The following is a 25,713-nucleotide window of genomic DNA, read 5'->3' as shown; positions in this document are numbered from 1 at the left end:
ATATTTGATTTCTTAACTAGTGTCCCGAAGGCACTAGTTAACATTTTTCAACTTTTAAAGCTTTGTGCCATTATATGGCTCTGACTAATTAATTTTTCACAAATACATAGTGGTGATCCGGCTTTCGTGCAGTTGAAAGATCATGTATTCAAAACACTAGTGGCCTTTCTTTTATAAAAAAATTATCTCAATCAAACGGCTACTAATGTTTCAATACGTGAACGCGTTTATGGTATAATTATATTACTATTGAAGGACCAGATATAAGTCAAACCCACCATAATCCCGTATTTGGCCATTATGAATGAACGAATGAAGATGATGCGGGAGTTTCTATATATACACGTGAGAAAATTAGGTCAGATTAGGGTAAGGGATAAGTCAACCCCACCATAACCATGTATTGACCATTATGAATGAATGAAGATGAAGCGGCGCTTTGGAGCAAGGGTTTCTATATATACAAGTGAGGAAATTAGGTCAGTTGGCATCCAATTTCCATTAGGTGTAGTATTCCCATAAAAAATCCTAGAACTTTATTTTGCATTGATTTAAAAAACAATAATTATTTGTATCAAATATAGTAATTTAAAGATGTTGATTTTCATCCCCTAAATTAATCAGAACCCCCCATGCTCTCTCTACATAGAGATATTTCTCGATAGTATAAATCTTAATGGAAAATATCTTTCGATATTATAAATTTTATCAGAAGATATTTTCTTAGGTTCAAGGTTCAATTATCAGAAAATATTTTCTGATAATGTAAGTAATGCCGAAAGGGAAGTGAAAAACAACCATCTAATTTAAATTAAATAAATACAAAGTATAAGCTATAAAAAAAAATCATAATTGGGCCAAGAAGCCCAAGTATTGAACTTCATCTTCTTCAAAGCATTTCTTTCTGTTAACTGTTACCACCAAACATAACAGAAAGATAAACCCTAGCAATTGTAGCCATAGCCATGAACTCATTCAACTGGAAGCTTCTTCGCAGAATCGCCATTGATATCCGAACCATAAACAACAGATCATACTACACAAGCAGGACAAAGAAACCGAGTCTCTACTCCAAAATCAGTCCACTCGGAAATCCAACCACAAGCGTCGTTCCACAGCTCGACGATTGGGTCTACAAAGGGAACAAGGTCAGCGTTGGGGAGCTTCAGCGCATTGTTCGTGATCTTCGCAAACGTAGTAGATTCTCTCAAGCTCTCCAGGTTTCAAATTTCTCCACTTTCTATAATTTAGGAATTGAATAATTGCAAAATGAAACACTAAATTGATGACACTTTCTTACAACGGTGTATTCGTTTTAAGTTGGTTGAATTCACAGTGTTTTTGCTAAATGTTTGAACCTGAGTTGTTATCAGGCATTGTTTGAAATTTGGATAAACAACTTAATTTGTAGGTTATAGCATAAGCACTTGTCATATATAAGCGCTTATTATAAGATATTCCTATAGCAAAAGATAAAGGGTCCGTTTGTGTTGACATATTTTTGAGCTTATGAAAAATAATTTGTGCAAATAAATAGACTTTTATGTTAATTCTTAAGTTCTCACTAACAAAAAATGTATCCTCATAAGTTGTTTTTTCATAAACTATCTTGATAAGCTTATAATAATACATAAAAACATATTTATTTGCATAAGTTGTTTTGTATAAGCTAAAAAATAAGTCATTCCAAACGGGCTCAAAATAAGGTCGGACTGTTTTTCGTATAAAGCTATAAGCCATTTTCATAAGCTATCATGGAGAACTTATGAAAATAAACTGAAATCAGTTTATAAACATGTCATAAGTTTACATAAGTTCTCCTAAACAGTCTCACAAGTGCTTATGCCAGTTGTGTTCCAAACAGACCCTTGTGAAGAGATGCACAAATACTTGTTAGTTGTTACAATGACACTTGTTTTGATCTGTTTTATGGTGTCTAATTATGTTGTTTAATGGGTGCAGGTATCTGAGTGGATGAATAAGAATGGTGTGTGCATATTTTCTCCGGTTGAACATGCGGTGCATTTGGATCTTATTGGCAAGGTTCACGGATTTGTTTCTGCAGAAACCTATTTTAATAATTTGAAAGATATAGACAGAAATGAGAAGACATATGGTGCTCTTTTGAATTGCTATGTACGTCAGCGCCAAATCGATAAGTCTCTATCCCATTTGCAGAAAATGAAAGAGTTGGGGTTTGCTTCGACGGCTTTAACTTATAATGGCATTATGTGTCTGTACACAAATATCGGACAGCACGAGAATATTGCTGGTGTGCTGACTGAGATGAAGGAAAACAATGTTTTACCGGACAACTTTAGCTACAGAATCTGTTTAAATTCTTATGGTGTGAGGTCTGATATTGATGGAATGACGAAAATACTGAAAGAGATGGAGAGTCAACCACACATTGAGATGGACTGGAACACTTATTCTGTCATGGCCAATTTCTATATAAAAGCAGAACTTTCAAGTGAGGCAGTTAATGCTCTAAGGAAATGTGAGGAGAGGCTAGTTCACAAAGATGGAGAGGGTTACAATCATCTTATCTCTCTTTACGCTCGTCTTGGAAAAAAGAATGCGGTCCTGCGACTATGGGATATGGAGAAAAGTGCTTGCAAGAGATGCATAAACAGGGATTTTATAACCATGTTAGAATCTCTGGTAAAGCTTTCTGAGTTTGATGAAGCTGACAAGATACTCAAGGAGTGGGAATCCTCTGGTAACTGTTATGATTTTGGAGTTCCAAATGTGGTAATTGTTGGGTACTCTGAAAAAGATTTTCCTGAAAAAGCAGAAGCCATACTTGAAGATTTACGGAAGAAGGGAAAGGCCACTGACCCAAACTCTTGGGTTCTAGTGGCAAGTCGATACTTGCATAAGGGTGAGATGGAGAAAGCATTTGGGTGCTTGAAAATTGCCCTCCCTTTGTATTCGGGAAATAAAAAATTGAAGCCTAACCACAGGGTGATTGCGGCTCTATATAGTTGGATTGCTGATAATGCTTGTGTTGAAGATGCAGAAGCTTTGGTTAGCTTATTGAGAAATGTCCAAAACAATAGACACATGTATTATGCCCTGACCAAGGCTTATGTGCGAGCTGGTAAAGAAGTGGAGGGGGTCTTGGAACGAATGAAAACAGATAACATTAACGAAACTGGAAAAATTAAAGAAATTCTGGACATGAGGAAGGCAGGAAAGTTGTAAACATACTTTCACATTATATTCTTGGGCGGCTTCTAGCATTCCAGACTCATTCATGTTTCGCATGGTGCATGACTAATTTTAGTCCTCGGATTACTGGCTTTTTCATGATATTGTGGTGCACCTTCCACACCTGATAACTCATTTCTCAACCAAACCCAAGTTCTATAGTTCAACACCATTCCTCTCTTCATGGTGAAACCACATTTGTTAATGGTACAACGATCTGCAGCAAACATTACAAACCCGGATAATTAGATATAGAGAGCTCGCATACGCCGAGGAATAGAGTATCAAAGGAAAAAGAAGCAAGGAAAGGCAGAGAGAAGGGTCAAACCGCATTGCACACCTTAGATATATTCTTGTTTGGCTGAATCCAATAATTCCCTTCCTATCACTGCATTGCAAAGTTCTGTGTACAAGCCATTTATTCGTGATTTTCTCAAGAAGACCTTAGATAGAAAACTAAAGAGAGTGACATCAGTGTAACCATTTGAGGCATGTTTTGATTCAACTAGCATTGAAAATTCTGTGCCAAGAATTGATCTTGAGCTTCAAGGGGGAGTGCAGTGGACTATTCATGAAACCAATGTGATGGTTAATGTAAAGAAGACTGTAGCATGTTTGGCATTTGTTGATGGAGGGACAGAGCTAAGAATGTTGTTCACAAAAGCTTCAATTGTTATTGGTGGACATCAATTGGAGGACAATCTTTTGGTGTTTGATTTAGCTTCTTCAAAATTGAGCTTAGTTCCTCACTTTTGGTCCACAATGCAAGCTGTTCCTAATCATACTCTTGAATTATTGGCATAGGTTTTGTTTGTTTCAAACCTCTAGTTAGAGATTTTGTTAAGAAGGCTAGTGATAAAAATATATAGAAAGTTGCATCAGTGGTACCATTTGTAGAATGTTTTGATGGATTTGGATTGTGTGGGTGTGACAACACACAATCAACCCATCTAGACCGTTTAATTAAGATTTGATGTTTTAGATTTCAATAAAAAAATTACTTTCTTTTTAATCTAAACAAGTTTGAAATTAGAATCATTCGATCTTAATTAAACAGTTTAAATATAACAAATTGCATACAGTGACAACGGATTGTGACTACACACAACCTAAATACTTATTTGATTTGTGTTTATCTAATGGGAAACAATTTGAATAACTTAAAAATGAAAGTACATAAATCATCAAAATAAATTGTTCCAGCCACAATCTATCAAAGGTCTTCAACAACAAACCCCCAATACAATATACTGTATATATCATTGGTCAAATTGTTACAAAAAAAAAGATAAAGGACCAAAGTGTTACAAAAAAATAAGATAAAGGACCTGTAGTGTAATTTTGCCTAATATATAATAGTTTTCATATTTGATAAATATTAATTGGTCAAATACTAATTCATGTATGATACAAAGAAATGGGAGATAACATATACTCAATTCAAATATAATATCTTATTTATTTACCATGCATATATCACAGATTAAGAAAGTCATTGGCAAACAGCAAGCAATAAATTTATGCAGCACAAAAATAATGAGAAATGAACAATATAAAAAAAGTGTTCTTCATTTACTAGTAGAGGTGAAATTGAAGTTTGCACAAGTAGTTAGAGGAGCTGAATCCAGGTCTTGAATTTTGCAAATTAAATTGCAAAAGAATGTCTTGAACCTGATGTCCACCAATAACAATGGAAGTGGTGACTTCTACACCTCCATCTACAAATGCAAGACAATAAACCTCACAACTCACTTGGACCATAGAATTTGCTCCAACACATCCTCTCCAAGAAACATCCTTATTTTACAACACAAAGTCAACCGTTGGCACTGCAGGTCAAGCTGAGTTATCCGGGTTTTCGATAAGCGGCGTAAAGATAAGAAATTTTGAAAACATAAGGGCCATCGCCAAAGAACAAAACACAACTAGAACAAAACACAACTAGACGTAGTTGTTCAAACAAATTGCAAACTTTTTTTGGAAACTTAAAGCAAAAGAAAAAAGTGAATGTAATGAAATTTCACTCCTTCCAAAACCTGCCATGCCATTGACTCCACTAGCAAATGACCTTTCAAGAGATTTGTTCTACCACATGCGAATAGAAAGTTTTTCACAGTAACCTGCTTAGCAAGATTTGATTCATCAGATGAATGGACAACATCTAATGAAACTTCACCAATTTCCTTGGTATGAGTAAGAACATTACTTGGATGAAGGTTACATGTGTTAAATGTTGCATCCAGGATTTTTAATGGCTTTTAGCGTTACCAACTCATTCACGTATCGCCTGGTGCACGACTAATTTTAGTCCTTGGATTAATGGTTTTTTCATGATATTGTGGTGCACCTTCCACACCTAATAACTCATTTCTCAACCAAACCCAAGTTTATACTGCAACACCATTTCTCTCCTCATGGTGAAACCACATTTGTTAATGGTAAAACAATATGCAGCAAATTCTATGGTCCCATTCCGCACCATAGCAAGGAAAGGCTGAATCATCATGTAGATTAACTATGCCAAATATTGCTAAACCATATGCCTCTGATATATAATATCTTATATGTTAGTGTTATTAATAAATTTCTATGTATTAAAATAGTTTTAGTGGTGATTGCCGATCCTGCTAGATCGAACACTTCTATTTGGGTTCAAATCCAATGTGTGTGAATTTCAATTGTAATTGTCACTTCGTCTACAAACAAAAAAGTTTTATATACATGTACAATTACATGACATTTTATATACATATCCTGATTTTATAAAAACTCTAAGTGATGATCATTAATATTTTTTCATCGCCCGTTTGGTTGACTTCTGGATCCGTACAATGGAAACCAAGAGTTGCACGGGATTGTGATTTTTACTTGGAAAAACCACATTAATTTGGATTTGATGATTAATAATGTAAATGTCAAAATAATGAGTTCATTATTACGTGTAAAGCAACTGTGAAAATAATACCTGCCATGTTATACTCCCTCCGGACACAATGCAAAAAACCATTTTTTTAGCTTCATTGAAAAAGTAATGTATCTGAAAAAATATTTTTTTTTTGCTTATAATTATGACCGGAGAGAATATATCACATTGCCTTCATCGTTTCAAAAAACAAACCAAATACCAAACTAGCAAGATCGCCAAATTATGATTTCATTGTTTTTTAAATTGCTTAAAATCAGAACAAACGATCAAACTATTCGAATTAAATCATACTACTAGAAAGTTTACTCGTTCAAGAGGATGAAACTATTCAACGTTGAAAGTGCCAACTGCCAAGAGTCATCTACTATCTAAGAACAATTCTAGAACCTCCAATGATATTAACACACCCAACCTCTAGTCACATAAAACTCTGAAAGAAACAAAAGACCGAACTTAAATCAAATCAAGATTTAGGTTGGTAAAAATAAGTTTTAAGCTAGCTGATAGCTGAAAAGCTAACTTATAGCTGAAAAGCTAGTAGAATAAAATTAAAGTGTTTGGCAAATTTAACTGTTGTAAGTATAAAATGACATAAAAGTACATGGTTAGTGAGTAGTTATTATATTTTTTTTAAAAAAAATAAAGAAATAATAAATAAAAATAATAAGGGTAAAAATGAAAAAATGTAAAAAGCTATAAGCACATACGCTACCTGAAATAGCATCTCCAAAAACGTTGTAAGCTAGTTAAAGAAACTCATTACCAAACACTTCACATTTTTATCAAATAAACTTATAAGTTAGTCCAATAAATTATAAGCTAGTTTATTGGACTTACCAAACAGTGCCTTAATTGTTTTAAATTGCTTAAATCAGAACAAAATTGCAATCAAACTATTCAAAAGTTAAACCAGTTTGATTTTGTTCACAAGTCATAATCTATCACTCTCACCCTACCCCATGGAATTTTTTTTTTTTAAAACTACCCCATGGGATTCTTTAATATACCATTTGTTCATTAGAATTGATAAACAAACACGGAAAAGTGACAAGTGACACCATATTGCGACATTTTTGCAATTTCCATTAAAATACAGGGCCATAATCGAGTTTTCGACTAAAATTAAGGGGTAATTTTGTGAATTGATATCTCATTTTTCTCTAACTCAACACCCTAACACTCGTCTTCACCACCACGCCTTTCTCACAACCACCGAATCACCACCATCTTCTCCAACTCGTCCATCACCACCACCTTTCTTCCCGTTTTCACTCACTCTTCTTCTTCCCCAATCGGCCGCAAGTTCAACCACCTAGCCACGACCACCATGTTGTTGAGCTTCACCTTCCCAACTTCAATTTCCCTAAACCACTCTTTCTAACCCAAATACCATTATGCCTAGTTATCATTACCTAGACACGACACGACACAACACGTACAAACATAGACAACGGACACATACAGACATTTGACACATAAAAAATGACATAATTGAACACCAAAACACCTAATCCGAGGAGTGTCTGTTTCATTAATCATTACTATTTGTTCGCAAGTGATAACCTCTAACCCTAACCCCTTGAGATTCTTTCCTCTAACAATAGCAAGTCCTTGACTCTCAAGCTTATTTTGAATGAGATTCAAAACTCAATTATACAATGAGCTTCAATTTTCCTCAAATTAATCAAAAACTATATCAAGGTATTATAAATTTCTATGATTAAAATATATAACACATTATAAACAAACACAACAGAATTAAAATCAAACTATATTGTTATAGAAAATGATTCCATTGACTGTCAATATCCACACCAGAAAACTAAAAACAAACTAAAAACAGTTTCTCATTCCCAAATATCTGGAAAATCAAAATAAAACTAAACAATCAAACAAACAAAATAACTGTAAAGAACAATCTGGCGCAACAGAAATCAACAACGGAAATCATAATCATAATCGATTAAGCAGCGAAAACCTTAGCAATCTTCTCAGTAGGAACCAATGGAAGATAAGCAGAAACTCTATAACCTTTCTCAGCACTCAAAGCAACAGCTTCATTATACTTCTCACTACAATAAGCAGCTTTAGGCAAAACAGCGTTTGCAACCTGAGGAAAAAGTGGAAGCTGATTCAACTTCTTCCAAGCAGAAACAGCACACTGTTCAGCTTTAGGTTCATATTTATCATAAACAGTTTTCGCCAATCCAGAAGCAGATTCAACAACTCCGGTACGACGAACTTCAGTAACAACAGATCTAGCTTGAGATGAAACCTTCTTCACGTTAGTAGGAACATGACGATCTATCTCAGCAACAGATTCATCAACCTTACGATCAACGTATTTGAGAAGCTCAGTTGGAACTTGATGGAATTTGTCGTAAACTGGACCTACGACGGTTTTCACAGCTTCTTCTACGGTGTCGACGCCAGGTTTGAGTGGACCGGAACGCTCCTTAGCGTAAGCATACAAGATCGCGCATCGCATCAAGGCTTGAATTGTTGCGAATTGCACGAATTCAAGGTACTTGAGTTTTTGTTGTTCTTCTTCGGTGGTATGATGATTCTCCTCAACCTTCAATTAAACAAAAACAAAATCAAAATCAATTAGAAAAAGTTAGAACCCTAGAAAATTAGAAAAAAACATATGAAAATTGAAATCGATGATTGAATTAGAGATGCGTACCAATTGTTGTGGTGATTCGGCGGCCATGGTTGATCGGTGAATTGATTGAAGTTTGTGTGTGGTTTTAGGGTTAGGTTTTGAAGGGGAGAAAATTGGGAATGAGAAATTGGTGAGTTATGATTGGGTTTTATAAGCGGAAGGAAAATTGAGGCGGTTCGTGGAAATAGGAAAGAATTAATTGTAAGAGAGAAAAACGAAGGGTGGTGAAACGCATAGTATCTTTCCTTACTATGGTAACCAACTTTGCTTCCGCGTTAAGTTAGTTATTAGATTGAATTTATTATTTTTCGACTGAATTTATTATGATTTTTCCTAATAATAACACCCTTAATTTAGAGTTTAGGGTTAATTAGTTGGAAAATGCTAAACAGTGTCCCCGGGACACTAGTTAAGGATGCAAAAATAGTAATTTGACATTGGAATTTGTGCAGTCAACTTCTCGAAAGTTTAAAAAGTGTTATTTTCTTTTCAAAACTTTCTAATTTTGGTTTCCTTAACCAGTGCCTCGGGGGCACCGGTTAGCATGACCCTAATTAGTTAAACCATCTTCTAGAATATTCTATTTTATTTTATTTTGGTGTGAGAATATTCTATTTTTTTTGTTTGCTTTATTAATATTTTTTGGGTCTTGTTAACATGTGCCCTTAGGGCACATGTTAAGATATACCAAAATAGAAATTCATCATTTAATGATACAAGAAATTTAATGCTTCAAAAGTCAAAATGCACAAATTAGCATTTAATAATTTCTATTTTTGCTTTCTTAACATGTGCCTTAAGGGCACAAGTTAACATTCTCCATATTTTTTTGACGGATGTTTGCTTTATTTTATTGAAAATACTTTTTTGTTTTGACTGAATTTATTGCAAATGCCAATCTATTAAAAAATTTAGCATGTTAGTACAAATTTGTTGTGAAATAATTAATTGATGCATAATTTTCTACCCAAAAATACGGATGCATAATTTTCTACCCAAAAATCAAGTGGTTTTGACCCTCTCTAATCGTAGTTGCGGGATATTGAACTGTGACCTTCCCTATCAAATCTTTCCTATAATGTTATATTGATTTTTTTTTTAATTAACTAGTGCCTCCTATTTTTTATTTTTTTTCTTGACAATTCTTTTTTATTTTTAGTAATGCTTTATGTTACGGGGAGGAGTAACACGCGAAAGGCAAGAATATGTATGTGTCATTTTTTTAAAACCAAAATTGTAATACGGTATCTCTTTAACGAAAATCACGGGGAAGTTGATTGTATAGTTGTATGGCCATGATCTATTGTTGTTGTTGAATTGAGACAAAAATGAATTGCAAGTAATGAAAGATAGAATGATGCATTATGTTATTGTTTTAATTGCATTGTAATATATTATTAAAATATATATTGTATGTTACAATTCCTACTAGAACTTTGACCCATGCGGTGCATGGGTCTAATTAGGTGTAATATGTAACAATAAAAAATAAAAGAGTAGTATAGGGAATTTCATGGACTAATTATTCTATATTTATTTATGTGCTTATTTTATATTTTATATATTTTTTAAATAATTTTTGAACCCCATCGTTTTGTTTACTTATTAAAAAAAAATTGCTGATAACTAAAGGTTAAAAAATTGATGATAATTAAAGGTTAAAAAAAATAAATTAAAGACGTAATCAAGAACATAAACTTAAGTAGACATCCATAAATAAATAAAATTTGTGATTAATTCCGCCGTTCAAATTTATTGAAAACAGGGTTGATGAAAATTTAGCAAGTGTACTAAATAGTCGTCAAGTAGTATAATAAAATCGTTCTCTCCGCAGGGATTGTTCTAAATCAATTGTAATTTGAAGACATACTCATGTAAATTGACATAAATTGTAAAAAGGGGGTTCTTGTTTGGTTTCAAGTTCAAATTTTTAAACTTTGGAATTGCTTTGGTGTTTAGATTTATGTAAGAAAAGCGATTGGTCCTTTTTGGGTCATCTAATTACTATTTCTCTTGGTAATTTCATGTATGATAACGAATTAGTCGAATTAGTTTCATGATTTGATCAAAACATAATTGATTATGCCCAATGTCTTGGTAACATAATCCTCTCTCATGATCATCAATCCCTAATGTCTTAGTAAGACCTATGATCATGTGAGGAAGAAAAACTTTAATCTTTTAATCTCAATTAACAATCCGAAATGTCTTAAGTGAAAGTTAATTGATTAATCGTTCCTAGATCGATGATTTATTCCTATCGTCATAGTAAAACAAATCATTGCAATCATCATATAAGTCGCGAATTCATACAAAGCATTAAGCACAAAGAACAATCAATAGAAACTAACTTCGTAATTCATTAATCATATCATATGACAATCACATAATTCAAGATCAAAAGTAATTAGAATCACCTAAGGACCAATCATGAGAATTTAGCTAGACATTGCAAATTCAGAAATTACATCAAATAAAATAAAAGAAAGCATGATTACAAGAAGAATCTTGATGTGTTTCCACACTGGAATCCTTGCTTGGTCGCTCTTGATCCTCCAAAATCGCTCCAACAGCTGTTCTTTTGCGTAAAAATTCGATCATGATCCAGATCTGATGTTTCCCTTTTATAAAAATGATCAAAAGTAACGTTTTCCGCCTGAGGCACAGACTTTCCGCCCCAGGCGTAAGAAGTTACGTTTCAGGCACAAGAATTACGCCTGAAACGGCAAAACAGTGAGCAAACCAGCTTCTTCAGTGAAATTTCCGCCCCAGGCGCAAAGAATTCCGCCCCAGGCGTAAAAATGCTATATAATCCACCAATTTTCATTTGCTATCTTTCTTCGCATGTAGCTTCAAATCAATGTCTTCTTCTTCATGATTTAGGTCAAAAACCTCTAAAAACACTTGAAAATGGTCTTTATTTCCATGTAATGACTAACGTCATCACAACCCCAAACTTGAACTTTTCCTTGTCCTCAAGGAATATCTCAATCTCTAGGAAAACAAAACACTACCTCAATCCATCTGGCTAAACAAACTCAAACTCAATCAAGTTAGACTTAATTTGCATAACATTTCAATGATCAATTTCGTCATGATTCAAATACACACAGTTTCAAATTTAAGCAAAACAAAGAGCATCAAACAAAGATTGACCATACTTAATCTCTTCACACCCTCACCGACTCTCCTGTTTAAGGGTAATATAATCACTCAATCAACACATCATAACTAGACTACTATAAATTTGCAGACATTCTCAAAAATCAATTACCATGTCATGAGCACACACATTAGAGGACTTTTTAAAGGTTATAACGTGGCTTGGTTAAAAGGTGGATGGTGGCTTTTTTGGTAAGTGAGTAAAAAAACTTGAAGTCAGATACCACTGAATTGAATAGATACAACACCCCACCCTACTTTGTAAGAATTGATACTAGAGAACAATTTTCTTTCACAAATTTTTCTTTCAAGGAGTTCCTTTTTGTTTTCAAGAAGATCACCATGATTATATATTTTTTATTTTTCTTCTTCTTTTTTTTTTCTTTTTTTTTTTCGATACTTCTTTTCTTGGTGAACTTCTGAATTTTTCTTTCATAAATTTTTTAGTTCTCTAGTATACCCACCCCAAACTTAAGTTGTTGCTAATTCCAAAAGCAACCCCAAACTTAGTGACATGCATTGTGCAAAAACCACTAAAGGTATCTAATTCTCCAAGAAAATCATTTTTTTTTTTTTTATATTATTTTGATAACTTGGGTCAGATAACAAACAAACATTTTTCTTTAAGCTCAAAAGGGGTTAAACAAAGGATAAGCAATGATAAGGGTGGCTAGAACAGGCTCAAGGTACCAAACAACTTGCCTCGTGTGTACATCACAACAATAAATCAATTAAAGAGAACATGCGCAAATTCTAGAGACATAGCTAAGTGTGGAATTCTCATAATCATCAAAAGAAATCAGTGTTTGGGCTCAAAATCTCACAGTTTTTGCTGAATTAAACTATGGTCAATATTTGTGAGAGTCCCTAAGCTTTGCCTAAATCATCACTATGATGCATCCGAAACAATCAAAAACATCACAAATTCATATCACACATTTGGTCAACAATTTTGAATCTAAGATGATAGCCAAACAAATTTCAATAGTGTGAGGTTTTCAAAAAGACTAAAACATTCAAAGAAAACAAAACGACTAGCTCAAGTACTTATTATAGACCAACATCAAGCATGCAACAAATTAAACAAAAGTATCATAATACACAGGCCAAAAAGAATCTATAGAGGAGAAGGACAGTAAAGGTGAATGGCACAAAACCTCAATCCTGCTCGGGCATGTTATGATCATGATCAAAACGAGGCAGATTTCCAGGAAATTGCATTGATGAGGACCCTCCTTCATCTGGAAGGCCAGCTGCCCTCCTTTGGCGAATGTAGGTAGCACGGTTCATTTCATGTGTAGCCGCCATGCTCCTAACTCTTTGATTGTGAGCTTCGTCAAAATCATGCATTGTTGGATATCTCGGATAGAAATATGCCGGGACTTGCTCCCGGTAACGCATGGATGCTTGCCATAAGGCGGATGAAGTGTCATAGTGGTCCGCCATATCAATGCCCTGTTGAGTGCTCATGTCCATTTTCCACACCATGTCAGCAAGAACATTCACATCAAATTGCGGAGCTGGAAAACTCTCCATTTCCGGAACTTGTGGTATGTCATGGTGCATCATATTTTCAACATTCTCCTCCCTTTCTTCACCTCCTCCCTCAACCGTGTAATCCATTACATCATCCTCATCAGCAAATGGAATGAATGTCTTCCCAAAAGTTTTTCTTCTCACATCTCTCACAAAAGCCGTAGTGACTTTTCGAGGTTCTTCTATTTGATCATCATCAAAAGTAGCAACATTTTGATCCAGACACAGTTTAGTGATCAAACAGAGATGTGTTAGACTATATGACCCGGGATCTTTCTGGATAATTGCAGACAAATCATCACTCAGAATTGTGCCCAAATCTATGTCTTCACCTAACAAAATAGCTTGAAGTGCTAGCCCTACATCCATAGGAATCTCAGAATTGTTCCCACTTGGCTCCACGTTATTTATCCAAAATTCAGCCCAAATCCGTGGAATATCCAACAAATGAGCGGTTTTAAACCGCTGGGGTGGGAGCTGTCTAGATGGTCTCACCCACACACTTCCGGGTGCAGTCAGCTGAGATTTTAAAGCCTCACGCTTATCTGATGCCATGGTTGCCCTATTCTCACGTCGATGATTCAGAACACAGAATTCAGGAACATTAAAATGAAATATCCTATTTATAGTTTCCGGGGAGTAGTCTACATCTACCCCGCGTACTTTAGCAATCCGTGGTGACGAATTTTTCACTTGCCATGCATTACTCAAAAATTCTAATGCTAAAGTACGATTTCCAGACCGAAGACAGAAATTAAACTCATACCAATGCCTGTTGCGGAATTCTGCTTCAATTAAGGGAAATGCTAGCACTTCATCCGTGAGACGCTTTTCAGGTTTGAAGTCCTTACTTTTGAGAGTCTGGTACCGATTGTAGGCCGTTGGACGAACAAAACGTGACCGAGGAATTTCAGTCACAACCGGCGTTGGAGGAGGTGGTGATTGCTCTCTAGGCGGTGATGGTGGAGGAGAAGGCGAAGGTGACGGTGTAGGAGTTCGGACTACTCTCCTTTTCTTCACCACTTTTGACCTTGATTTTGAAGACCCAACTTCAACTTCTTTATCTTTTGAGGATTTTTTGAATATGTTCTTCATGGTGAGAAAGGTAAAGATTGAGAAGGGTGATTGGTTATGGGTGATTGATGGAAAAGATGAAGATTTATGGTGGTTTTGGATGAATTTTCGTGTAGGGTTTTGAAGGGTTTTTGATTTTGGGCTTTGGAAAAATTTGAAGAATTGGTTGTTGTTGATGATGGGTTTTGAAGAATAGAGTTGGATGGAAGAAATTTTCGTGGGTTTGGTGTTATGGGTGTGAGAGAGGTTGTTGTTTTAATGGGGTTTTGAAGGATTTGGGAGGTTTAGGTTCAAGAGGGGTTTGAGATTTGAGGATGAAATTGGTGAAAGAGAATGGGTGAATTTGTTGTGGTTGTTGTTTTAATGAAGGATTTGTGTTGGGTTTGAAGGTTTGGTTGGTTGTTAATGGAGGATTTGTGTGAGAAAGAAGATGAAGTTTTGTGAGAAGGGATAAGGTTTGTTGAAGAAGATGAAGTTTTTGTGAAAGAAAGAGGGTTTCACGTTTTTCTACGCCTAGAACGCGCAATTTCCGCCTAAAACGTAAGCTTTTCCGCCTGAAACGGCAAAACAGTGAGCACCATTTTTTTTCAGTGTGATTTTCCGCCCCAAACGGCAGTTTTTCCGCCTAAAACGTAAAAACAGTGAGCAACCCAATTTCTTCAGAATTTTTCCGCCCCAAACGGCAATTTTTCCGCCCCAAACGTAAATCACTCAGGATTTGAATTTTTCTGCTCCTTTCTTACGCCTCAGGCGAAATTTTGGTGCCCCAAGCGTAAATTCCTGATTGTGACACTTTTCACACTCCTCTTTTTTTTTTTTTTTTTTTTTTTTCAATTTGACCTGCAAAACACAAAAAAAATCACAAGAAAAATTATTATGGTTAAATAAAACCTTGGGTTGCCTCCCAAGCAGCGCTACTTTTAGCGTCATTAGCTCGACGGTCTCGAAACCTCAAGGGTCTTCGAAAAGTACTGCCACCTTGTGGCGATTAAAATCTCCTCCCTTATAAAACTTGAGTCTTTGTCCATTTACTTTGAAAGATTTCTCCTCCTCTCCTGGTGTAAAAATTTCCACAGCCCCGTGTGGAAAAACTTCCTTAATGACAAACGGACCAGACCACCGAGACATCAGCTTACCCGGGAACAACCTTAAACGAGAATTGAATAACAAGACTTGCTGTCCTTTCTTAAACTCCTTTCTTACCAGCCCTTTATCATGATACTTCTTTGTTCTTGCTTTAAAAATCACGGCATTTTCATATGCTTGCATCCGCCATTCTTCAAGTTCATTCAGCTTAAGCAATCTTTTCTCACCCGCAAGACCTGCATCAAAATTTAAAAATTTCACAGCCCAATATGCCTTGTGTTCTAGCTCAACCGGTAGGTGACATGCTTTGCCATAAACTAGTTGGTACGGAGAGAACCCCAAGTGTGTCTTGAACGCGGTTCTATAAGCCCAAAGTGTATCATTAAGCTTCATTGACCAGTCTTTTCTTGAAGTAGAAACCGTTTTCTCCAGAATTTGTTTCAATTGCCGGTTAGATACTTCAACTTGTCCACTTGTCTGAGGATGGTATGGAGTGGCCACCTTGTGCTTGACATTGTATTTCTCCAAGACATTCTCCAAGTATTTGTTACAAAAATGTTTGCCTCCATCACTAATGAGAATTCTAGGAACCCCAAACCGAGTAAAAATATTTTCTTTAAGGAACTTCACCACGGTATGAGAATCATTTGCTTGGCAAGGAATAGCTTCCACCCATTTTGTAACATAATCTACACACACCAATATATGAAGATTAGACCGTGAAGATGGAAAAGGTCCCATGAAATCAATCCCCCAACAATCAAAAGGTTCTACTTCGAGCATTTGGTTTAGAGGCATCTCATCCCGCTTTGAAACATTGCCGGTCCTCTGGCAATTATCACATCTTCTAGCAAACTCTACACAATCTGCAAACAGTGTCGGCCAAAAGAAACCACTTTGAAGCACCTTTGCTGCTGTTCGTGGACCGCTGTGATGACCACCATATGGAGAACTGTGGCAATGCCACATTATGCTTTGTGCCTCTTCCTCATCAACACATCTACGGATCAAGCCATCTTGCCCCACCTTAAATAGGTATGGATCATCCCAAAAATAGAAGTTAGCATCTCTAAAGAATTTCTTCTTTTGCTGATAGGAATAGTCCTCCGGGATTTCATTTCCTGCTTTGAAATTAGCCATGTCAGCAAACCAAGGCCTTTGAGAAACCATCAGCAATTTTTCATCCGGGAACTCTTCGTTAATGCACTTCTCTTTTGTGGTCACCATTGGATTTTCTAACCTTGACAAATGGTCCGCGACCACATTCTCCACACCTTTCTTGTCTTTTATCTCCAAATCAAATTCCTGCAAAAGTAGTACCCACCTCAAGAGTCTAGGCTTTGAGTCGCCTTTTGTGAGGAGGTACTTAAGTGCCGAGTGATCTGAAAAAACAACAACTTTCGATCCAATCAGATAAGAGCGAAATTTTTCCAAAGCAAATACTATTGCAAGCAACTCTTTTTCAGTAGTTGTGTAATTGATTTGGTTTTCATTCAAAACCTTGCTTGCATAATATATAGCATGGAAAAATTTCGCATGTCGTTGGCCAAGCACCGCTCCAACCGCATAATCACTTGCATCACACATTAATTCAAAAGGGAGATCCCAATTAGGTGCAACGATTATGGGCGCGGTGACCAACTTTTCTTTAATCACAACAAAAGCATTCAAACATTCATCATCAAATTTAAATTCATTTTCCTTCACAAGGAGGTTACTTAAGGGCTTAGCTATTTTCGAAAAGTCTTTGATGAAACGCCGATAGAAACCGGCATGACCCAAGAAACTTCTCACTCCCTTAACATTAACGGGAGGGGGCAATTCCTTAATAACCTCTATCTTTGCTTGGTCAACTTGAATGCCCTTTGAAGAGATTTTGTGTCCAAGCACAATACCTTCTTTAACCATAAAATGACATTTTTCCCAATTTAAAACTAAATTGGTACTTATGCATCTCTTCAATACGGCATTCAAATTGGCTAAACATTTATCAAAAGACTTACCAAACACAGAAAAATCATCCATAAATACCTCGATTGTGTCTTCCATCATATCAGCAAAAATAGATAGCATACACCGCTGGAATGTGGCCGGTGCATTGCATAACCCGAAAGGCATCTTCCGGTAAGCAAATACTCCAAAAGGACAAGTAAAAGCTGTTTTCTCCTGATCCTCTGGGTCTACCACAATCTGATTGTACCCAGAATATCCATCCAAAAAGCAATAATAGGCCTGCCCTGCAAGCCTTTCCAACATTTGGTCCATGAATGGAAGAGGAAAATGGTCCTTCCTTGTTGCCGAGTTCAACCGCCTGTAGTCTATACACATCCGCCACCCAGTGACGGTGCGAGTGGGTATCAGTTCATTTTTTTCATTTCTCACAACTGTCATACCACCTTTTTTCGGGACCACATGGACAGGACTAACCCACGCACTATCCGAGATTGGATAAATCATACCAGCTTCTAGAAGTTTAAGAACCTCTTTCTTCACCACTTCTTTCATGGTTGGATTTAGTCTTCTTTGAGGTTGCACCACAGGTTTGTATTCATCTTCCATTTTTATTTTATGCATACAGAATCCGGGACTAATCCCTTTCAAATCAGAGATGCTCCAACCCATGGCTTCTTTATTTTCTCGCAAGACTCTAGTTAGCTTCTCTGCTTCCAAAGAACTCAACCTGCTGCTTATGATTGCCGGTTGTGAAGCATCTTCTCCTAAGAAAACATATTTTAAGTGAGGGGGGAGCTCTTTCAACTCCGGAATAGTAACTTTTAGGTCCTCCTTACCACTAGCTTTCTCTTCCACAGCATACACATTTTCAAAATCTTTTTGTGCTTCTTCTTCTTTACATGATTCAAGTTGACGGAGACAAATTTCAATCTCCTTGTCCCATTCCTCTTCCAAATCATCGATGGAATTAACAATTACTCTTTCTAAAGGTAAGGATGGTGTTTCTTCCACTAAGACATCTTCTACCACTTCTTCAATCACATCAACCTTGTAACATTGTGGCTCATCATCATGGTGTTTCATAGCTTTGAACACGTTAAACATGACTTGTTCCCCATGTGTTCTCAACATAAGTTCTCCCATCTCAACATCAATCAATGCTCTTCCGGTAGCTAAGAATGGTCTACCCAACAACAATGGTTCTACATCTGCATCATCTTCCATATCAAGGATGACGAAATCCGCCGAAAAAACAAACTCCGCAACTCTTACCAACACATCATGAAGTACGCCGTAAGGATGTACAATAGAACGATCAGCTAAAGAGAGCTGCATCTTTGTGGGTTTTGCAACAGCTCCGGGTATCTTCTTCATCATTGACAATGGCATTAGGTTGATGCTAGCTCCTAAATCACATAGAGCTCGACCAACGGAGATGTTACCTATTGAACATGGTATTGTAAAGCTTCCAGGATCCTTCTTCTTTTGAGGAAGTTTCTTTTGGATTATGGCACTACATTCCTCTGTCATCTCCACTGTATCATCGTCAAGAGGTTTCCGCTTCTTTGTCATAAGTTCCTTCATGAATTTGGCATAGACAGGCATCTGTTCCAACACTTCAGCAAAAGGAATGTTAATTTGGAGATCATGAAGCATCTTCATAAACTTTTTGAATTGTTGGTGATCATTAGCCTTTGCCTTCTTCTTGCGCGGATATGGCAATTTAGCATGGACAGAATTTTCTTTCTCCTCTACACCCTTGCCTCTCTTTTCAACTAACTTCTCATCATTCTTTTTTTCAATTTTTTTATCTTTCTCCTCTTCAACTAACTCCTCTTTCTCACTCTCAATCATTTTCTCTAACTCATTCTCAACTTCTCCCTCATTCTCATGTTCAACTTCCCCCTCAACGTTATTTTTTTCTTTCACTTCCTCAACACTAGACTCACTCTTTTTCTTCGTTACAATCTCAGGTGAAGGAACCACTCTATTTCTCAAATTAATCGCCTTGCAACTTTCATTCCTCGGATTATCCTTTGTAGAACCTTCAAAACCATTATTTTGAGTAGCCGCGAATTGCCTTGACAATTGTCCAACTTGAGTTTCCAAGTTCTTAATTGAAGCTTCATGATTCTTGTTGGCAATATCTTGGTTGGCTTTCATTTGATCTTGGCTAACCTTTATAGCTTCGAAGTTCCCTTGAGTCACCTTTATGAATTGAGTAAGTGTATCCTCTAATTGAGAAGGTCTCCTTTGTTGAGAGTTTTGTGAAGAAGATTGTTGTTGAGATTGATTTGAGTTTTGATTTCCTCCCCAACCAAAGTTTGGATGATCTCTCCAACCTGGGTTATAAGTGTTTGAATATGGATCATACTTTGGGTTGTTCCTTTTGAAGTTGGCTAGGTACTTTGCCTCTTCTGACCCTTCAGGAAAACATTGGCCATTAGCATGCCCTTGTCCACAAAAGTCACATTTCACTTCATTAGCTGCCATGACTGGCATTTGGGCATTAGGAGTGCTAGTGAGGTGTTTCAACACAGCTGCCATTTGAGAATTCATCAATGTAGATTGGGCCAAAAGAGCAGTTTGAGTATCAAGCTCTATCATGCCTGCCTTCTTCTTTGCACCACGATCATTTTCAACTCTGTACTCATTTTGAGCCATGGATTCCACCAACTCTCTAGCTTGAGTTTGATTTTTATTTTTCAAAGATCCACCTGCCGATGCATCTAGAAACATTCTAGTTTGAGCTCTCAATCCTTGTGTGAAATGCTGCATTTGAGTATGACTATCGAGCCCATGCTTAGGACACTTCTTCAGGCTCAGTTTGAATCTTTCCCAAGCATCATACAATGTTTCGGAATCTCCTTGCTCAAAACTTGTAATGTCAGCTCTTCTTTCAAGATACTTGTGAATTGGAAAGTACCTATCCATGAATTTCATCTCTAGCTCTTGCCAAGTAGTGATGGTGTTAGGTGGTATTGTGTCCAGCCAGTCTTTAGCTCTTCCAGTTAACGAGTACTTGAAAAGCCTTAATCTTTTATCTGATTCAGATACTCCTGGTGGGTCCGTATAGTCACAAGCTTCATAGAAATGCTCCAGGTGGAGATTTGGACATTGTGTTTCTGCCCCTGAGTATTGATTCTCTTTGAGGGCGCTGAGCACTGAATTCTTGATATCAAATGACACATGATTCCTTGGTTGAAAACCCAGATTGGCAAGCTCTCCATTGTTTCTTTGCCCATAGTCACCTAACGTCCTCTCAGGCACAACTGGTGGAGGTGGTGGTGGATTCTCAGCCATGATGTTGGCTTCGTTGTCCGATGTGTCTGGACTAGAAACCGCTTCTTCACTACTTTCTTGTGCAACACCTGCTAACCGGGCAACCTCTCGGGCTAACCGAACTGCTTTTCTGTTTGCTTTAGCTGTTTTCTCTATTTCAGGATCAAAGATTAGTTCTCTTGCTACTCTCCTACCTTGCATAAACAACCAGAAAATACCTTAAGAAGCAACTGCACTACACAAGAATGAAAATGAAAATAAAATTCAGAACTTATATATTTTTTTTATATATTTATAATTAAAATAAACAAAAACTTAATCAATAAAACAATAAAATTTAAAAGTATGACTCAATTGCCTTGTTGATTTAATCAACAATCCCCGGCAACGGCGCCAAAAACTTGATGAAAATTTAGCAAGTGTACTAAATAGTCGTCAAGTAGTATAATAAAATCGTTCTCTCCGCAGGGATTGTTCTAAATCAATTGTAATTTGAAGACATACTCATGTAAATTGACATAAATTGTAAAAAGGGGGTTCTTGTTTGGTTTCAAGTTCAAATTTTTAAACTTTGGAATTGCTTTGGTGTTTAGATTTATGTAAGAAAAGCGATTGGTCCTTTTTGGGTCATCTAATTACTATTTCTCTTGGTAATTTCATGTATGATAACGAATTAGTCGAATTAGTTTCATGATTTGATCAAAACATAATTGATTATGCCCAATGTCTTGGTAACATAATCCTCTCTCATGATCATCAATCCCTAATGTCTTAGTAAGACCTATGATCATGTGAGGAAGAAAAACTTTAATCTTTTAATCTCAATTAACAATCCGAAATGTCTTAAGTGAAAGTTAATTGATTAATCGTTCCTAGATCGATGATTTATTCCTATCGTCATAGTAAAACAAATCATTGCAATCATCATATAAGTCGCGAATTCATACAAAGCATTAAGCACAAAGAACAATCAATAGAAACTAACTTCGTAATTCATTAATCATATCATATGACAATCACATAATTCAAGATCAAAAGTAATTAGAATCACCTAAGGACCAATCATGAGAATTTAGCTAGACATTGCAAATTCAGAAATTACATCAAATAAAATAAAAGAAAGCATGATTACAAGAAGAATCTTGATGTGTTTCCACACTGGAATCCTTGCTTGGTCGCTCTTGATCCTCCAAAATCGCTCCAACAGCTGTTCTTTTGCGTAAAAATTCGATCATGATCCAGATCTGATGTTTCCCTTTTATAAAAATGATCAAAAGTAACGTTTTCCGCCTGAGGCACAGACTTTCCGCCCCAGGCGTAAGAAGTTACGTTTCAGGCACAAGAATTACGCCTGAAACGGCAAAACAGTGAGCAAACCAGCTTCTTCAGTGAAATTTCCGCCCCAGGCGCAAAGAATTCCGCCCCAGGCGTAAAAATGCTATATAATCCACCAATTTTCATTTGCTATCTTTCTTCGTATGTAGCTTCAAATCAATGTCTTCTTCTTCATGATTTAGGTCAAAAACCTCTAAAAACACTTGAAAATGGTCTTTATTTCCATGTAATGACTAACGTCATCAACAGGGTTAACATATTAGGATTCCTAAATTCTTTCATAATTGAAGCACATGTTTTAGCGGTTGAAAGGTTTTATTGTAAGTAAGAGATGCAGGTTCGATGACAAATCTGTATATTTTTAATATAAAACTGCAATAAAAAGAAAGAGAAAATGAGGGGGAAAAAATTTGGTTTAGGGTTAGCTTATGTTAGCAAGCTTATAATATAAGAGATTATCGGTTTTTAATTGTTTAAATTGTGCAATGAAAATTGATGGTGCTTAATTGTCGTATGAAATCTTTCATATGAAAGTTGATGGAGCTTAACACTTTGTGGACATAATTTAAATCATAATTGGTCCGCTAGTGCATATTATATCAATTGATCATCGGTTAATATTAAATCTACAATGTTAAAAACAAAATAATGAATGTGATTAGAGACATGACTATGGTTGTGTTTCTTTGTATTGCAAAAAAAATTGATTTAGTTGAATTGAGTTTGATAATAAATTTCCAAATTACACGTGATAATAACTTTCCAAATCTCACATGATAATTATTCTCTAAATTTATGATCCGGTAGAAAAAAAATCATTGATCAGGAAAGACATAAAAATATTTCGTGATGAATAATATAGTCAACAATAATTTTGATATGATATACTTTTAAAATTGATGGTGCTTATCAATTATTGCACATAATTTTAATCACAATTGGTATATTTGCCATAATGGTTGGAAATATTGTCTTGTATTAAAGGGTTGCGGGTTCGAATCCTAGTCAAGACAAAATTGTATTATTTTTTAATAAAAATTGCAAGATAAAATGGAGGGAAAACAGGGAAAACAAATTAGGGTTTAAAGTTTGCTTGTGTATACAAGCTTATAATATAAAAGATTAATGCAATTGAAAGCAAAGAATTCTTGGAGACACTAATATTGAATATGTAAATTTAGCTAATTATCAAACACAAGCTCTATATAAAGTTAACCCAAAAGATAATTATCATCACCACCATATCAGGAAGTCTACCTTCTATGTTTTAACAAAATTTTAATTTATCTATCTCATGGCAAAAACTCTATGGTTTCTTTGTCTAACATCTCCATGAGAAAAAGTTATGCATTTTCACCTTCCATATGTTAAAGTTACACATTATAGTGTCTTGAATTGATTTAAAAGCTATTGTGTGCATATATGTAGTTACATCATAAGTATATTGGTTTTTGTCTTTGGTAGGTGATGATGTCTAACCTCTTAGAATATCAGGTATGTCTACATGTGATTGATTAATAAATTGATATACATATATGTGATAGTTGCCTATTAATATGTTTGTAAATTGGAATTTTTCTATTACTAGAGTTTATAACATCTCTAATCATTTTTTATATTTCTTTTTTAGGTTGTATAATTTTTTAAATATCAACCGCTGTTTTGTTCGATGATTAATTAAACTTTGAGTTGAATCGATTAATATGAATATGACTATTTTTTTATGTGAAGGAGGAGAACAGGATAAAACATACTTCTATTTTTGCTTACGTTGCATCTTTGCTCCTTATAAAGCTTATGAAATGGCACCTCATGTAAGGATGTGTATTTAACTCTAATGGCAGTTTGTAAACCATCATTTTTTTTAATTGATATAATGTTTGTAATTAGACAACTTTTCTTTTTCATTTATTATTTTATTAGTCTAATGTTTTAGCTTATTTGTTTCTTATTTTCTTTTTCATTTATTATTTTATATAAGGTAAAAGATTTGTATAAAAAATTGTTGATTAATGGGAATATAATTAATTTTTTTCATGTGAATAAGTTGAAGAGGATAAAAGAGACTTCTATTTATTGATTTTGAAGTGTCTTAAAATTTATATAGATCGAGGGTATATTGATGTTGGAGGCATTCAATTAAAAGAGGACAATCCAAATAATTTAGAAATATAAATATGTGTCTCATTTTTAAATACTATATTGTCTACAATGTGTATGTGATCTACTTGATCTCAATCAAGAGAAATATAGAAACAAAAACAAAGTAGAAATTAAAATAAGTTTTTTTTTTTTGTAGTTAACACTCAAGTCATGCGGTTCTTATAATTGTAATACATGCAAGAAGTATATTGATTCAACTTGACTTAGATGTTGTCCAAAATCCAAATATATAATCTTCATGCATTTATCGTATAACACTTGCCTAAATCTGGATGGTTCAATATGAATATATATGAATTTTAATAGACGGTCCTATTTTAATCTACGCATGCCATCTTATTCTTACAACCATAAAATGAATCGATGAAAAGAATTGTGCTAAAAACATGTTAGTTTAGAAATTGTGCTAAATACTTTTCCCCCCACTTAGAATTGTACTAAAAACTTTCTAAATTAAATTAAAAAAAGACAAAAATTATTAAATAAAAATTGTTGATGCTCATTTGTCAAAATAAATTTTAGAAATTTTTAAAACCGTAGATGTTAAAATATATTTACATATATTTAGAAAATATAATCACACATATATTTAAACATATTTACACACAACTAAAATTCACCAATAATTCAAAAATTATTAATTTAATTTACATAATATTATAACTTTTTGGATAAATTAAGTACATATTCTAAAAGAATGTTTACGTTAGTAGATAAGCTATTTGGAACCTTAAATTGCATAGAACGTAGTAAGCAAATACGCTATTTGATACATAATTTTCAAAAAATGAGATCACGTGGAACAAATAGTCAAATCCACCATATATGAATCATATTCAATAATCAAAACTTATTTTAACATTTCTCATGAGCAATATTGTCTACAAATATAATTAGGTATGCCTCCAACTCTTATTGAAAATAATAAAATAAGGGATACATCAAAAATAAAAAACATTTGACTATAAAATTGCAACTCATATAAAGAAAACTAAAATCTTATATGATTACACTAATAAAATAAAAAATGATACATCCTTTCCAACTTATGAAATATTATAAGAGATCTATTACATTAAAATATAAACAAACTACGATATAAATTAATAAAAAAAACTAATATTTCTAAACTACTTTTTTTTTACTCATATATTAATATTAAATATAATCATATTTTAAAATAATATATATTATTTAACTATGTGATAAAAATATTTTAATTATATGTGATATTAAAAGTAATGTGAGTTTATCTTCTATAATGTAGCACGGCTTTACTAAAATAAAATTATACTATTTCTTTTTTTCTTTTTGGTAC

At 34.8% G+C, this 25,713-nt stretch overlaps 3 protein-coding genes across 3 annotated transcripts; 1 reads left to right on the top strand and 2 right to left on the bottom strand.

Annotated features, from left to right (window-relative positions):
- The first annotated feature begins 623 nt into the window (after positions 1-623).
- LOC123907098 (pentatricopeptide repeat-containing protein At4g21705, mitochondrial) lies at positions 624-4,500 on the top strand. The gene is made up of 2 exons (XM_045957201.1): positions 624-1,220; positions 1,963-4,500. The coding sequence occupies exons 1-2, from the start codon at positions 966-968 to the stop codon at positions 3,205-3,207; spliced, it is 1,500 nt and encodes a 499-aa protein (XP_045813157.1). The 5' UTR covers positions 624-965; the 3' UTR covers positions 3,208-4,500.
- A 3,397-nt stretch (positions 4,501-7,897) lies between these two features.
- Positions 7,898-9,118, bottom strand: LOC123907097 (stress-related protein). The gene is made up of 2 exons (XM_045957200.1): positions 8,826-9,118; positions 7,898-8,714 (listed from the first exon to the last, which is right to left on the bottom strand). The coding sequence occupies exons 1-2, from the start codon at positions 8,850-8,852 to the stop codon at positions 8,103-8,105; spliced, it is 639 nt and encodes a 212-aa protein (XP_045813156.1). The 5' UTR covers positions 8,853-9,118; the 3' UTR covers positions 7,898-8,102.
- A 6,409-nt stretch (positions 9,119-15,527) lies between these two features.
- On the bottom strand, positions 15,528-21,098 carry LOC123904507. The gene has a single exon (XM_045954165.1). It carries the CDS (start codon positions 21,096-21,098, stop codon positions 15,528-15,530), a length of 5,571 nt encoding a protein of 1,856 aa, XP_045810121.1.
- Positions 21,099-25,713: the final 4,615 nt, after the last annotated feature.

The sequence above is a fragment of the Trifolium pratense genome, linkage group LG2 (assembly GCF_020283565.1).
Source record: "Trifolium pratense cultivar HEN17-A07 linkage group LG2, ARS_RC_1.1, whole genome shotgun sequence".
Classification (NCBI taxonomy): Eukaryota; Viridiplantae; Streptophyta; class Magnoliopsida; order Fabales; family Fabaceae; genus Trifolium; species Trifolium pratense.
Note: the sequence above shows the minus strand (reverse complement) of the source record. Positions and strands in the feature narration are given on the sequence as shown.

Excerpts from the sequence above, each read along its gene's own strand:
- LOC123904507 (XM_045954165.1), bottom strand. The coding sequence starts at position 21,098 with ATGCAAGGTAGGAGAGTAGCAAGAGAACTAATCTTTGATCCTGAAATA.
- LOC123907098 (XM_045957201.1), top strand. The coding sequence starts at position 966 with ATGAACTCATTCAACTGGAAGCTTCTTCGCAGAATCGCCATTGATATC. Across the intron at positions 1,221-1,962 it reads GATTCTCTCAAGCTCTCCAG|GTATCTGAGTGGATGAATAA; the intron begins GTTTCAAATTTC and ends TAATGGGTGCAG.
- LOC123907097 (XM_045957200.1), bottom strand. The coding sequence starts at position 8,852 with ATGGCCGCCGAATCACCACAACAATTG. Across the intron at positions 8,715-8,825 it reads CCGAATCACCACAACAATTG|GTTGAGGAGAATCATCATAC; the intron begins GTACGCATCTCT and ends GTTTAATTGAAG.